The 16,902-nt window shown below is 46.2% G+C and overlaps 1 protein-coding gene across 1 annotated transcript in view; it reads right to left on the bottom strand.

Moving 5' to 3' along the window:
* Window positions 1-16,902, bottom strand: part of ACOT12 (acyl-CoA thioesterase 12) — a 52,595-nt gene that overhangs the window by 19,529 nt on the left and 16,164 nt on the right. The window contains exons 6-11 of the mRNA XM_075837731.1: window positions 15,147-15,303; window positions 14,805-14,924; window positions 12,708-12,858; window positions 11,802-11,857; window positions 6,688-6,751; window positions 5,881-5,964 (exon numbers count right to left, since the gene is read on the bottom strand). Of these exons, the coding sequence (XP_075693846.1) occupies window positions 5,881-5,964; window positions 6,688-6,751; window positions 11,802-11,857; window positions 12,708-12,858; window positions 14,805-14,924; window positions 15,147-15,303 (632 nt within the window). The remainder of the gene's footprint in view (window positions 1-5,880; window positions 5,965-6,687; window positions 6,752-11,801; window positions 11,858-12,707; window positions 12,859-14,804; window positions 14,925-15,146; window positions 15,304-16,902) is intronic.

Here is a 16,902-nt window from a genome sequence, read left to right as displayed (position 1 = left end):
TCTAATAGATTCCGCTGAAGCGTCTACCAAGAATCCGGTTGCCATTTTTAGTAAAGGTAGAGATTCTAATAGATCTTGTCATGATGTCTTCATCATCAAATGGGTCTCCAGCTGGTTTAACCATATAAACATTGCTCTTGCTACTGATGTGGCCGCGATATTAGTCGAGATCAAAGCAGAGGAAGATTCCCACGCTCTTTTCAGTAGCCCGTCTGCCTTTCGGTCTATGACGTCCCTCAACTGCAAGGAATCTTCAAATGGGATTGCGTTTTTTTTTAGCAACCCTGGCTACTGGGACATCTAATTTTGGGATTTCATCCCAAGGTTTAGTGTCTTCTGGATCAAAGAGAAGTCTGTTTTTAATATCTCTTGAAATGAAGAGCCTTTTTTCTGAATCTTCCCATTCAGTTGTCACCATTCTTTTGAGATTTTCGTTTACCGGAAAAACCTTTGTTTTCTTTTCCATTAGACCTCCAAACATCTCATCCTGGATGGTATGTGGTTGGTCTTCTTCGGGAATATCCATGGTTTCCCGTATTGCTTGAATTAAGGTATCAGACATCTCGGAAGAGAAATTTTTTTTTTCCTCTTGAGTGGAAGAAGTTGAAGGCAAGAGTTCCTCTCCTCCTTCTAACTCACCCTCCGATAGGTAATAACACTCCTGCTCCGAGTCAGACCCCTGAGAGGGAGGACAATATTTTTGATCCACTTCCATCCGTGGTCTTTTTGCCCGGGAGTGGGAGGGAGTTTGAGGGGCGAGGGAGGCTACTGACTGACCCACTTCTTCACGAATCATATCCCTAAGTTCAGACATGAACGTTGGTTGTTCCTCCTTTAGTATTTTTGCAATACAATCCTGACACAATTGTTTCCTATGGGACTCTGGCAATTTTTTTGCACAAGTCGCACATTTTTTAACCTTCTTTTTATCAGTTTGTCTGAGAGGAATCTTTATCCTAGAGAAAACAGAAGGTAGGTAAAGTATGGTGTGCATACATAAGGGGTCATAACCCTTACCCCAAGGGTGAGACTCACATGACCCTGGGACATATCTGGAGTTCCATCAGGACGAGGAAGTTCCATACCGCGACAGGTAACAGGCAATGCAATATGCAATCCACAAAAATAATTCAAGTTAGAGTTATCAGCTCTAACTACATACCTGTGCGTGTCCCTTTAAATGCGGGCGTTTTGAATTTCCCGCCTTCCAAGATGGCCGCGGACTGGAAGTAGCCAGACGTCATTTCCGGTCGGCTATTCGTCTCCAGCATGTTTCCTTTGGAGTGCAGCCGCCATAGCCAGCGACTGAGGCTTGCTATGCGGCGCAGCGAGGATCCCTGCCGGTGCGTCCACGTTTATGGAGCTGCCGGTCCCCGCCTGGTCCGCGGCCAGGCCGAAGCCTGCTTGGGAATCCCCAGCCCCCACACACTACCCGAACCCTGCCTAGGATTCCTCCGGTAGGTGTCTCAGGGTGGGAGCTAAGGGACCCCTCGTTCGAGGGGTGTTAGCCTAAGCTTTAGGGGGAAGAGAAGGGGGAGTGCACGGACACCCCGATCTTGCCCCCTGCCTGAGTTTCTTTTCCTGCCGTAATACAGGAGCGACGTCTCTCTGCTCCTGACCCTGTGGGGACAGGAAGAACACTGGCAAGGGGTGGTGGGAGGGGCCTTTTAACCTCTCTGTCTTCCTGTCCCTACAGAGGTCAATAGGCCAACCTCCTGTAGTGCTGTCATGAGGGATGTACTGGAAATTGATGTTCCTATCTCTTGAAATGTACACGTGTTTGCGCTAATGTTTTCTGCCCTACAGTTTAAAGCCAGGAAAAGATGTTACACACACTGCACTGACACTTAGAGATTTAATTTTGTGATATGAGCACAGGATCTGCAGTCTCATGTTCTGAGCTGTGCAGATCCTCAAGCAGGGGCGTAACTAGGAAAGACTGGGCCCCATAGCAAACTTTTCACTGGGGCCCCCCCTCCCCTCGGTGTCACACAACCCCCCCCCCCCTGATCGTGCCTTTTTTACAGCCCCCCCTGTAGATAACGCCATACAGCCCCCCCTGTAGACTGAGTGGCGTGATCTACAGAGGGGGACTGTGTGGCGTGATCTACAGAGGGGGACTGTGTGGCGTGATCTACAGAGGGGGACTGTGTGGCGTGATCTACAGAGGGGGACTGTGTGGCGTGATCTACAGAGGGGGACTGTGTGGCGTGATCTACAGAGGGGGACTGTGTGGCGTGATCTACAGAGGGGGACTGTGTGGCGTGATCTACAGAGGGGGACTGTGTGGCGTGATCTACAGAGGGGGACTGTGTGGCGTGATCTACAGAGGGGGACTGTGTGGCGTGATCTACAGAGGGGGACTGTGTGGCGTGATCTACAGAGGGGGACTGTGTGGCGTGATCTACAGAGGGGGACTGTGTGGCGTGATCTACAGAGGGGGACTGTGTGGCGTGATCTACAGAGGGGGACTGTGTGGCGTGATCTACAGAGGGGGACTGTGTGGCGTGATCTACAGAGGGGGACTGTGTGGCGTGATCTACAGAGGGGGACTGTGTGGCGTGATCTACAGAGGGGGACTGTGTGGCGTGATCTACAGAGGGGGACTGTGTGGCGTGATCTACAGAGGGGGACTGTGTGGCGTGATCTACAGAGGGGGACTGTGTGGCGTGATCTACAGAGGGGGACTGTGTGGCGTGATCTACAGAGGGGGACTGTGTGGCGTGATCTACAGAGGGGGACTGTGTGGCGTGATCTACAGAGGGGGACTGTGTGGCGTGATCTACAGAGGGGGACTGTGTGGCGTGATCTACAGAGGGGGACTGTGTGGCGTGATCTACAGAGGGGGACTGTGTGGCGTGATCTACAGAGGGGGACTGTGTGGCGTGATCTACAGAGGGGGACTGTGTGGCGTGATCTACAGAGGGGGACTGTGTGGCGTGATCTACAGAGGGGGACTGTGTGGCGTGATCTACAGAGGGGGACTGTGTGGCGTGATCTACAGAGGGGGACTGTGTGGCGTGATCTACAGAGGGGGACTGTGTGGCGTGATCTACAGAGGGGGACTGTGTGGCGTGATCTACAGAGGGGGACTGTGTGGCGTGATCTACAGAGGGGGACTGTGTGGCGTGATCTACAGAGGGGGACTGTGTGGCGTGATCTACAGAGGGGGACTGTGTGGCGTGATCTACAGAGGGGGACTGTGTGGCGTGATCTACAGAGGGGGACTGTGTGGCGTGATCTACAGAGGGGGACTGTGTGGCGTGATCTACAGAGGGGGACTGTGTGGCGTGATCTACAGAGGGGGACTGTGTGGCGTGATCTACAGAGGGGGACTGTGTGGCGTGATCTACAGAGGGGGACTGTGTGGCGTTATCTACAGAGGGGGACTGTGTGGCGTTATCTACAGAGGGGGACTGTGTGGCGTTATCTACAGAGGGGGACTGTGTGGCGTTATCTACAGAGGGGGACTGTGTGGCGTTATCTACAGAGGGGGACTGTGTGGCGTTATCTACAGAGGGGGACTGTGTGGCGTTATCTACAGAGGGGGACTGTGTGGCGTTATCTACAGAGGGGGACTGTGTGGCGTTATCTACAGAGGGGGACTGTGTGGCGTTATCTACAGAGGGGGACTGTGTGGCGTTATCTACAGAGGGGGACTGTGTGGCGTTATCTACAGAGGGGGACTGTGTGGCGTTATCTACAGAGGGGGACTGTGTGGCGTTATCTACAGAGGGGGACTGTGTGGCGTTATCTACAGGGGGGACTGTGTGGCGTTATCTATAGAGGTGGCTGTATGGCGCTAACACAGCCATACTGCGCCCCCCCCCTGCAGGGAACGCCATACTGCGCCCCCCCCCCTGCAGGGAACGCCATACTGCACCCCCCCCCTGCAGGGAACGCCATACTGCACCCCCCCCTGCAGGGAACGCCATACTGCACACCCCCCCTGCAGGGAACGCCATACTGCGCCCCCCCCCTGCAGGGAACGCCATACTGCGCCCCCCCCCGCAGGGAACGCCATACTGCACCCCCCCCTGCAGGGAACGCCATACTGCACACCCCCCCTGCAGGGAACGCCATACTGCGCCCCCCCCCTGCAGGGAACGCCATACTGCGCCCCCCCCCTGCAGGGAACGCCATACAGCACCCCCCCTGCAGGGAACGCCATACTGCGCCTCCCCCCACTGCAGGGAACGCCATACTGCGCCCCCCCCTGCAGGGAACGCCATACAGCGCCGCCCCTGCAGGGAACGCCATACTGCGCCTCCCCCCACTGCAGGGAACGCCATACTGCGCCCCCCCCTGCAGGGAACGCCATACAGCGCCGCCCCCCCTGCAAGGAACGCCATACAGCGCCGCCCCCCTGCAGGGAACGCCATACTGCGCCCCCCCCCTGCAGGGAACGTTATACTGGGCTCCCCCCTGCAGGGAACGCCATACTGCGCCCCCCCCTGCAGGGAACGCCATACTGCGCCCCCCCCTGCAGGGAACGCCATACTGCGCCCCCCCCCCATTCAGGGAATGTTATACTGGGCTCCCCCCTGCAGGGAACGCCATACTGCGCCCCCCCCCTGCAGGGAACGCCATACTGCGCCCCCCCCCTGCAGGGAACGTTATACTGCGCCCCACCCCCCCCCCCCCCAAAAATGCGACCTATAGTGTGTCCTACAAATAACATGCATCCCCTATCCACAGGATAGGGGATACATGTGTGATCGCTGGCATTGATAGGGAGAACGGGGGACTGAAAGTCCCCTGAAGTTCTCCATGACTAACCTCTGACTGCGCGACCGGCGCTCCATTCATTTCTACGGAGCTGCCGACACAGACCCCGGAAGCCCGAGGTTTGCGATTGAGAACTTCAGGGTACTTTCAGTCCCCCGTTCTCCCTATCGCTCCCAGCGATCACACATGTATCCCCTATCCTGTGGATAGGGGATACATGTCTTTTGTTTAATGGCAGAGCGGGGAGATACCTCCCTGCTCTGCCGTAGTGTTCAGTGGCGTCGCGCTGTAGCATCCATAGCGGCTGCTAGCGGAGCCTGCGGCCATGGTGGGGGCCCGTGCCGGTGGGGGACACGGGCCCCCTCATGCCGCGGGCCCCGTAGCAGTCGCTACGGCAGTAGTTACGCCACTGTCCTCAAGCCGGAAAAGTTACTGCCATTATGAAATACTGTTTAGGCAATGTTGGATTACCCGGTCAATTGCAAGCGCTGGGAAAAAATCCACTGGTGCCATCATTGTTGAATAATGCTGCACCATAACAGCAGCGAGGACACATAGGGACACTGCATGCTTTACGCTGGGGGTAGTTCCAAATTGATAAAAGGCGTCTGTTCCTGACGAACAGTGTTTAGTGCATGGGCTTCAGCCCATAAAAGCAGCAGGACACGAGCAAGGCCCTGAAGACAGAGAAGGCCCATTGCTCTGGTAGGTGGAGGGCAGAAGCCTTCCCGCAGATTGCTGTGAAAGAGGCAGCGCTGGATGTAAGACGTGGAAGTTGCCTGGGGCCTTCCCAGAGCAGCGACAAGGATTGCTGTAGGCCACGTGAAAGGAAAAGGGCAAGGGTTTAAAATAGACCTAACGCTACATCAGGGAGAAGTTAAAACTCTGTCCAAGAAAGCCAAGTGGACCTAGTGAGCCACTATTGTCTGAAATTGAAAATCCAAAACATGCACGCTAATTTTATCCGCTACATTTGGAGAAGCTTTTGAAAACCATTAACACCTATTGTCCAGTAATTTGTTGCAAAGTTTTGTTGCAGAATTCGCACTCGAAATCCGCCATTAGCTTGTTGGTAAAGGACACGGCAATATTCTAATTTTGTTTTTTACCGAGCAAGAAAAGCAGTTAATATAAAGTTAACTGTAAGCTTACATTTTTCTTTGTGCTGGTCAACTCCCATCCATCACTGGAGGCCAAGACCATCAGTGTGGCCACATTATTGTAACTGAGATAGGCCTAAAATATCAGAAGAGCAGAATAGAAGACAAATAGAGCTTCAGGCCCAGCTTTATCACTTAATTTCCTTATTCAACTTTGTATGCTATAAAAAAAAAAGCAGATGCAGCGCAAGAAAATCTAGTTTATAGTTGCCTGCAACCAACTCACCATCGCAACACAAACTAAACCAAAAAGACTAAACAATTAGGCCCTGTTCACAGAGTTTTGATGCGGCAAAAAACTGCCGAAATTGCCTCCCATTGATTTCAATGGGAGGTGGAGGCGTTCTTTTCCCACGAACGGCAAAAAACTTTCACAGGAAAAAGCAGCAACATGCCCTATCTTGAGGCATTTTCAGCCTCAAAAACCCCATTAAAATCAACGCGAGACATAAGAAAATTCTGCGAACGACCATGGTGTTTTGACGCCTTTTATGGCAAAAACCACGTGTGGTTTTTTCCTTTGCCTATTGAAGAAAGAGGTTAAAAAAAAAAAAAAAAAAAAAAAAAACACATTACAAAAACCGGCAAAACTCGCAGCCAAAAAGAAAAAAAAAAACATTTAAAAACGCCTGTAGTGCAAAACCACTTCAAATAAATCTGAGCTAATTTTTCCAGTCAGGATTTTCTGCCTGCAAAAAACTGTGAACAGGGCCTAAAATAGTGTATAGTCAAGGGATGTTATATAAAAGATGCATATCAGCACAAGTAGATGCAAAACAGGAACAACTATTTTACTTACCTGGTTGGATTTGTCCCAGGGAATAGAGATGGGTTTTTCTGGTTTATTGGACAATACATATTTTCTAGAAGGGCAAAAAATAAAATAAAAGTATACTCTTTGAAAGAGGAGAAATAATAAAACCAAATCCGAAAAAAAAATATTATATTATATTATATTAATATATATATATATATATATATATATATATACACACACACACACACACACACACACACACACACACTACCGTTCAAAAGTTTAGGGTCACTTAGAAATTTCCTTATTTTTGCAAGAAAAGTACAGTTTTTTTCAATGAAGAGAACATTAAATTAATCAGAAATACACTCTATACATTGTTAATGTGCTAAATTACTATTCTAGCTGCAAACGTCTGGTTTTTAATGCAATATCTACATAGGTGTATAGAGGCCCATTTTCAGCAAACATCACTCCAGTGTTATAATGGTACTGTAAAGGATCTGCCAGGCACAGCTTCTGTGTCAACGCCCATAGGTAATCAGTCTGCACCTGCTTCTATGTCTGAGAGACTGACTCCATCTTCCACCACTCAGGATGGCAGGCTTAGGAGTGGGAGAGCCCATCACAGCCTGGCCAGACGGAGCTAGCTCCCGCCCTCTGTCTATTTATACCTGCCTTTCCTGTTCCTCCTTGCTTGTGATTCTTCTCGTGTGGTGTCCTGGCCCTGCTGCAGCTTCTTGAATTATTTGTCCCTGCTTCATACTGACCCTGATTTACGGACTACTCTCCTGCTCTGCGTTTGGTACCTCGTCCACTCCTGGTTTGACTCGGCTTGTTCATTACTCTCCTGCTCTGCGTTTGGTACCTCGTCCACTCCTGGTTTGACTCGGCTCGTTCACCACTCTTGTTGCTCACGGTGTTGCCGTGGGCAACTGCCCCATTTCCCTTAGCTTCTTTGTACCCTTGTCTGTTCGTCTGTCTCTCATTTATTGAGCATTGGGACCGTCGCCCAGTTGTACCCCGTCGCCTAGGGGGGGTCGTTGCAAGTAGACAGGGACTGAGTGGCGGGTAGATTAGGGCTCACTTGTCTGTTTCCCTAGCCCCGGTCATTACATAATCACAAGCCCATATACCTAGTCTACCCTGGTCCCTGACACTACTATGGACCCCCTTGAGACCCTGGCTCAGCAAATGCAGGGTCTCTCCCTACAGGTCCAGGCCCTGGCTCAGAGGGTCAACCAGCCTGATGCTACCATGGTAGTGCCCATCACCTCACCTCTTGAACCCCACCTCAAGTTGCCTGACCGGTTCTCAGGGGACCGGAAGACTTTTCTCTCCTTTCGGGAGAGTTGTAGGCTCTATTTTCGCTTAAAGCCCCACTCCTCAGGTTCTGAGAGCCAGCGGGTGGGTATAATTATGTCCCGGCTCCAGGAAGGGCCCCAAGAATGGGCCTTCTCCTTGGCTCCTGATGCCCCTGAACTTTCCTCCGTTGATCTTTTCTTTTCTGCTCTCGGACTCATTTATGACGAGACTGACAAGACTGCCTTTGCTGAAAGTCAGCTGGTGACCTTACGTCAGGGTAAGAGACCTGTTGAGGAGTATTGTTCTGACTTTAGGAAGTGGTGCGTAGCTTCTCGGTGGAATGACCCTGCCTTAAGGTGCCAGTTTAGGTTGGGTCTGTCGAACGCCTTGAAAGACCTACTAGTTAGCTATCCCTCTTCTGACTCCCTAGACCTGTGTTAGGAGGCTAATGGAGGATTAGAAAACACTTGAAAACCCTTGTGCAATTACGTTAGCACCGCTGTAAACAGTTTTGCTGTTTAGAGGAGCTATACAACGGACCTTCCTTTGAGCTAGTTGAGAATCTGGAGCATTACATTTGTGGGTTCGATTAAACTCTCAAAATGGCTAGAAAAAGAGAGCTTTCATGTGAAACTCGACAGTCTATTCTTGTTCTTAGAAATGAAGGCTATTCCATGCGAGAAATTGCCAAGAAACTGAAGATTTCCTACAATGGTGTGTACTACTCCCTTCAGAGGACAGCACAAACAGGCTCTAACCAGAGTAGAAAGAGAAGTGGGAGGCTCCGCTGCACAACTGAGCAACAAGACAAGTACATTAGAGTCTCTAGTTTGAGAAATAGACGCCTCACAGGTCCTCAACTGGCAGCTTCATTAAATAGTACCCGCAAAACGCCAGTGTCAATGTCTACAGTGAAGAGGCGACTCCGGGATGCTGGCCTTCAGGGCAGAGTGGCAAAGAAAAAGCCATATCTGAGACTGGCTAATAAAAGGAAAAGATTAATATGGGCAAAAGCACACAGACATTGGACAGAGGAAGATTGGAAAAAAGTGTTATGGACAGACGAATCAACGTTTGAGGTGTTTGGATCACACAGAAGAACATTTGTGAGACGCAGAACAACTGAAAAGATGCTGGAAGAGTGCCTGACGCCATCTGTCAAGCATGGTGGAGGTAATGTGATGATCTGGGGTGGCTTTGGTGCTGGTAAAGTGGGAGATTTGTACAAGGTAAAAGGGATTTTGAATAAGGAAGGCTATCACTCCATTTTGAAACGCCATGCCATACCCTGTGGACAGCGCTTGATTGGAGCCAATTTCATCCTACAACAGGACAATGACCCAAAGTACACCTCCAAATTATGCAAGAATTATTTAGGGAAGACACATGCAGCTGGTATTCTATCTGTAATGGAGTGGCCAGCGCAGTCACCAGATCTCAACCCCATGGAGCTGTTGTGGGAGCAGCTTGACCGTATGGTACGCAAGAAGTGCCCATCAAGCCAATCCAACTTGTGGGAGGGGCTTCTGGAAGCATGGGGTGAAATTTCTCCCGATCACCTAAGCAAATTAACAGCTAGAATGCCAAAGGTTTGCAATGCTGTAATTGTTGCAAATGGAGCATTCTTTGAGAAAAGCAAAGTTTGAAGGAAAAATTTATTATTTCAAATAAAAATCATTATTTCTAACCTTCTCAATGTCTTGACTATATTTTCTAGTCATTTTGCAACTCATTTGATAAATATAAGTGTTAGTTTTCATGGAAAACACAATTGTCTGGGTGACCCCAAACTTTTGAACGGTAGTATATATATATATATATATATATATATATATATATATATATATATATATATATATATATATATAGTTCCCCATTTAAAAGCCAGTGTAAACTGTCAAGGTTTTACCTAGTAGAAATGTTAATTTTTCTACTAAGGCTCTGTTCACATCTGCGTTAGGGTCCCGTTCTGAACGGGAGCTTTCCGTCAGAACGGGACCCTGAACAGACACAAACTGACACGAATGGAAACCAGAGATTTCCGTTTCCATCACCATTGATTTCAATGGTGACGGATGCGGTGCCCATGGTTTCCGTTTGTCTCTGTTGTGCATCGAATCAGTAATTTCGCCGGAAGCAATAGCATAGTAGACTACGCTATTTCTTCCGGGAAAAAAAACAACGGATCCGGTACACAACAGAGACTTAGGGCCTGTTCACATCAGCGTTGGCTTTCTGTTCAGGGGTTCCGTCGGATGAACCCCTTAGTGGAAAGTCAAACGGAAACCTTAACTTCTCCTTGCATCACCAATGAGATCAATGGTGACGGAAACATTGCTAATGGCTTCCGTTTGTTACCATTCCGGCAGGTTTCCGTTTTTGCGACAGAATCAATAGCTCAGTCATGAGGAAAAATTCTGAAACTTTCTAATATACTTTGTGTTCTAATCCTCACCATTTTTAAAACATCTGCTTAGTCTCAGTGAATTGAAAAAAAATATCAGAAGCTTGTATAGTTTTACATTCTGTAATTCTAGCTTATTTATTGTATAAACATGTTTGAGCTTAAGGCTGGGTTCACACTGAGTTTTTTTGCAGGCTGAAAATCTGCCTCAAGATTTGAGGCAGCTTTTCCTCTGCCTGCACGCCGATTTTCGCCTGCGGCCATTGAGCGCCGCGGACATAAAACGCTGCAAAATACGCTTTTTCTGCCTCCGATTTATGTCAATTGTAGGTCAGAGGCGTAAACGCCCGAAGATAGGGCATGTCCCTTTTTCAAACAAAAGTCCTCCGCCTCTTAGTGAAATCAATGGGAGGCATTTTTGGCTGTTTTAGGCGCGTTTTGCGGCCCGGTTTCCGCGTCAAAAAACTGTGTGAACCCAGCCTGGGGTATGTCCACAGAGTTTTTTGCAGGCAGAACATTCTGCCTCAAAATTCAGTTTGGAATTTTGAGGCAGATTTTGATCTGCTTGTACACAGTTTGCTGCGTTTTTCGCCCACGGCCATTGAGCGCTGATGGCCAAAAACGCAGCGAAATACGCTTTCTCTGCCTACCACTGATGTCAATGGGAGGTCAAAGCCGTAAACGCCCGAAGATAGGGCATGTCCGCTCGCGGAAAAAAACAAAACGCCTCCGCCTACCATTGAAGTCAATGGGAGGCATTTTCGGCCGTTTTTGGCACGTTTTCCAACACAGTTTCCACGTCAAACTGTGTGAACTAGGCCTTAAAGGGGTTGTACTGAATTAGAAAAACACGGCTGCTTTCTTGCAAAAACAGCGCCACACCTGTCCAAGGGATGTGTCTGGTATTGCTGCTCAACTTCATAGAAGTAAATGGTGCGGAGTTGTAATACCACAAACAACCTGTGAACAGGAGTGGCGCTTTTTTTGGAAGAAAGTAACGTTTTTAAAATTTTTTACAACCCCTTTAAATGATAATCACTTAGATCTGACCCAGTCCTGCCGATTGAGTAAATTTACCAATATGCAGTATATGGCTTGTTATAAAAAGGAGTTGTTGACTTTGGGCAAGCTCTGTTAAAAGGGTTCTTAACTAAACCAGGGATACCCTGCTGCTGGTACTCCCAGCCATCAGCCATAATCTCGGCAGTAAGTGTTCAATTTCTCTGCAGCGCCACCACAGGGGAAATGAAGAATTACACGTTCCCATTGTATCAACTGATTGTTCGTGTAATTCCAGATCCTTCACTATAGCCTCTATCTGCTCAGGCTAGTAGATGAGGATCCCGAACAAGGCGCCCTCCTTTATTAACTCAAAATTACCTATTAGGGTGTTAGAAAATGTTTTTTTATAAGCCAGACAAACACTTTAAAATTACTTTGTATGTACCTTGCTACACGTATTTTTCTTCGTGCAGCTGCTCCACGAAACCTCCGGACACTGTCCTGAGATAAAAATTCAACACAGATTTAAAGTAGTGTTTACTACTTTTTGCAAGTGTAATTTTATTGATCTTAAAAGAGAAATCCACCCAAAAGCTGCCCCCTTATTACACAGGTAGTCAGGGATACACAACAATTCATGTACAATAGCCAGTTGCTGATATCCTCCCAATTGGCAAGTTATAGTCTGGGGCCAGAGGAGCACCAACCTTATGTGGTATATTATAAGAGGCATACATGAGATCTGGTTAGGCGGTCTATACATTAGTAAAGCTAGTTCTTGCATTCATTATTTTGAAATTGTTCTCTGTCTTATGACAAGATGGTCTCCTTGAAAATAGTTATAGATCAAGTTAGTTAGCGGATAATACTGGAGCCATCTCAGCAAAACACTGGATTCATCTTTGTACTTTTGGGAGCAAAGTTCTTGGTTCAAGTAGGATAAGCAGTTCAGATTCCTTCCTAGATTTAGAATATAATGGTGCTTAAGTTTTGTCACTTTCTGATACAGTGTAAGTGTTTCTGCACACAGTGTATTACAGCTCTGTGTTCTATGGCGCTGCAATAAAGTTCCCATTGGCAGGATTGGGACCTACTGTACCTCCAAATGCATCATACAGAGGTATACAGATGTTTTTTCTGTCCGATTCCATACAAATCCACCAGAAATAAATAAAATTGTGGCATGTTCAGTATTACTAAGGTATTCTCCCCTAGAAGCATTGCTCGGACATACCACCCCCAACATAGTACCATACGGCAGCACATGGAGTCCCAGCAGCTCTGTATGACGGCCTTAGAGCATCATTGTTAAAGTGCACAGTTGTCAAAGTTAGTATATAGCACTTCTAACCTTTGTATGGGCTTGGACTCTGGGGAGGATCATATATGCTTTGTTAGCATCAAGTGCTTGGTAAATCAGAAAAGCGCTATTAATGTGGCGCGGCTTGCCTGCAGTCCACTCCTCACAGTTATAGGCTTCCACACGGACACCAACCTCCACGCTGCAATAAGACCAAGTAACCATTACAAAGGATGTATAGAATTATTACACAACGGTTTACATTTGTTTTACTCAGATTATAAAGCTTGTATTATTTGGTTTGAGTGTGTATTCCATTTCTTTGTTCATATGTACATTGTTGCGCATTTAGCTGTGGGATACAGCAACAAAAAACAGATAAAATGAATCTACAAATCCAAGTAATAATATCCCATAGCTTGGCAACATTTTGCATACAGTTTTTAAAAAAAACAAAAAAACATTCTATTGTGATGCTTGAATATAGTGCATCACAGTGGCAATTACATTATATTGGAGTAGAACATGGCACAGGGATAAAGTATATAGTATTAGTCCAATGATCAGATTGCATTTGATAGACCTAGGTCAGCTAATTGCTTTATTTTGTCGAATTGTCTGTAAGAAGCCATGTCCCCGAACAGATGGTCACAGGGAAAGCAATAAACTGAGCATTGACCAATATAGAGGTTTATTGGGAGCACATTTTATGGCACCAATTTTATACAAAAATATGCAATGCAAAAAAAGCAGCCATATGAGAACGCACAAAATATATGCTGTAATTTGCGAATGTAACCCTCTTTGAATTCCCCTTAAAGGTGTTATAGGAGATTAGAAAAACATGGTTGCTTTCTTGCAGCATCTGCACCACTCTTTTCCATGGGCTGTGTGCCAAGTAAATGGAGCCAAGCTGCAATACCATACACATGGCCATCTCTAGCCCTGGGTAAGGGTGCAACCGCCCGGGGGAACCAACGGCTGGGAAAGCTGGGGGGGGGGGGAGCTGAACCGCCACCCCCTCCTACACTACTCAGTCTATATGATGCAGATACAATTGAATGATTCACTATCAGGGTAGGGATCATCAGTTCCTTGTCCTACCATTCAGAGTCTTTCAATTATGCAGGAACAGGAGAGTATATAAAGTGGCTTGTTTTTTTTTGCGAACATTGTGAGTGACACTATCTACAGGGGGCCACTGTCTTTCTCAAAACAAAAATTATGCGAATAGGAAATGGCTTAATTGGTGTTCTAAAACAATGCATGACAATTTAAACTGGCACAAAACTTGGCATTCTGTTGCGGACTACTCTGTGGCACTGTATGATGAAACATTGCCAATACTCTGAACTATGCTAACAAGTTATATATTTTAATCTATCATAAATCAGTGCGAGAAGGGGTATGTACTTTATTTGAGATGCAATGAATGAGAATCAAAGGGGCGAGTCCCCTTCCGCTGAGACAAGGGACTGGCAATGTTCCCTTGCTACACAGTGACAGCAGTGTGTACGCCCTCTTCTGTGCCGTTGCCGATGGTGTTATGGTGTTATGGTGACATTTTTTAAAACAATGGGCAGAGGCAAGTAGGATTAAGGGTTTTGTATCTCATGGTCCTGTCAGGAATGTAAGGTTGCTCAAGTTTTTGCTGCCCCTTTAGTACGTGCGTGCGCGCTTTTTGCTGCCATTACATTTAAATCCTCTTCTGCTGCTTGATCTTTTTCCAGATTCTAGAAGTGCCCACTGGAAAAGACAAATTGAACCAAAAAGACAGTGCAAGGAATTCAGGACTGTCTCATGGAAACCTGGATATTTGTTTTACTGGTATTGGGTAATTAGGAGCTACAAGTGGCTCTTGAGCCCCAACATGACCACTATGGACCGACACTTCTGTGTTCAAAGGAAAAAAAAGAATAATTTAGAAACCAGGAATAAAGCTGCTTAAACAGCTCCACAACCACACTTGTAGGTATCTCATATTTCAATACACCCTTACAATCAAAACGAGTCCAAGTCAGGAACAGGACCCACTCTTTTGGTCCCCTGATCTGTAATTTTAAGCCATTTTGTAATGTTAGAAAGTTGGTGGAAATTGTAAAAAAACAAAAAAAAGAACAAACAAACAAAACAAAAAAAAAAAATTACCTTTTTTGAAATGTGTTATTCACTATTGCCCGAAACACCAGTCTGTCCCCCACAGCGGATGGGCCTCTGAATTTAAACATGTCCACAGACTTCAAAATTGCATGTGTACGACAAAGACGACTGTGGAGCAGAAAAAGGAAAAAATGAAAAAAAAAAAAAGTCATGGATAAAAATTTTTTTTTACATTTTACTATAGGACTGTATCTTATAACAACTTAAGACAAATACTATGACAAATCTTATAACTTTTCAGTAATCTTTAGCTCTGGATTTCTGAGTAATAGTCTCAAGAATTTAATTTGGAAAAGTTCAAAACCTTGCCGTAATGAGCCAGGAATTCACCTTGCAGAGATGTTGGCTACAGTTTCCATCCATGCCATGATCTGCCCTCCAAATGTGTTTCCCTGATGGTTAGCATGGGGCGGAAGAACCAGTTCTATACTTTCCACATGAGTACAGTCTGTAGAGATCTTGTTATTGTCATTTTCCCAATCAGCATCTGAAAATAAAGAACATTCAATTACAGGTATAATGTAAAGTCAATACTGGATATTTGGGACAGGTTTGCTGAATATACATACCAATTCTTGCTGTAGGTTTGATAGAATTGTATATATTATGTAATAATGATTTGGTTTTTTTCCCACCTGGATCTGTTTTTGAAAGCAGCTGGTAGGAGGGAGCAGTAATACAGGCAGCAGCTGTAAGGAGCAACCTGCTTCCATACAACTCAATGTAAACAGATTTGTCCATGCAGCGGCTGGCAGAATTTCCAGGTTAAAAGTACATAAGTTTATAGGGATTTTTCAGGTCGTAATCCAATTTAAAATTCACACAGAACCCACTTAAACAAAAGTGAACAATGCATTTGTACACTATACATGCAAAGGGATTGTACAATATTTAAAAAATAAAAATAAAAAAAAAAGTCTTCTAGAAACAGCTCCACACTTCCCCATGGGCAGTGTGTGGTATTGTAGTCTTACCGCATTCACTTGCATAGGGCTTAGGAGTATCAGCCACACCCCATGGACAAGAGTGGCCCTGTGTTTTGGAAGTATAGACCTGGTTTACCATGACAGGATCCAATCCCTTTGAGCTAAATATTCAGATATGAGAGAGTGTGAATATGTCCTTGGCAGATAAAATAACTTGATCAAAGGACAATTTAAAAAGGGGAAAATGTGGAGGAGTACTGGTGTAGGGGCAGACACCGGTTCAGCCGCACAAGTGTCCTGAGGACCAAATGGCCCTGACTAGTCTGTCATTAGGACAAGGCCTAATTGTATAAGGGTAAGTTCAAGGGGTCAATAAGCAAAAAAAATGGGATTTGCACCAAGCTTGTGCACCGTATTCATTCTGCATCATAGTTGTAGCATAAATGCTCAAGAGTTCAGCGACATCATCTTGTTTAAAACTAAAAGCTGGGTATAGATGAAACAATTCTGTACTTGTTCCGAAGATGATGTTACAAGTTAAGTGAGGGGCCCATATAATAGAATTGCACAGGGCCCTCGGTTACCCCTTGTATGTTCCAAAAACTAGGTAGCCAATATGATTAATAGAATACAAGGTAATAATTGTTCAATGTTTTAGGAAATTAATTAGAATCCAGTATTTGGGGGGTGCAATTACCAAGCAGAGGGAGCGAAAACGTGGGCACAAAATGCACCCAAAAATTGGCAGACATGCTTTCCGCCAAATTTTATTCTGTGTAGACAATTTGCAGATTCCTAGATAGTTTTTAGAAAGAGTCTAGAAAAAAGTGGCATGGCCAAGAGGAGGGTTAAAACGTGTCACACATTAATGGCTGGTACAAAATACTGATGTAAGGCAGTCAAGAGGCGGCATAAGGATGAGAACAGGGTCTAAGATGGCTAGCAAGACACGGTAAGATTCTCATACAGCATGCGCCACTGATAAATTTGACGTAGGATCTGCCTGCCGGAAATATTATTATTAATAAGAAATAAATCTTCCCCATTGTGCCTACAGAGGCTTCTATCCAGGGCCGGACTACTAGTACTGCCATCAGGGGCACGGCCACAATGATGAAAAAACAGGGGCCCGTCCGCTTCTTTAAACATTTGAATGAGGG

Source organism: Rhinoderma darwinii, chromosome 1 (genome assembly GCF_050947455.1).
Source record: "Rhinoderma darwinii isolate aRhiDar2 chromosome 1, aRhiDar2.hap1, whole genome shotgun sequence".
Taxonomy (NCBI): Eukaryota; Metazoa; Chordata; class Amphibia; order Anura; family Rhinodermatidae; genus Rhinoderma; species Rhinoderma darwinii.
This window is presented reverse-complemented; position numbering and strand designations above follow the sequence as displayed.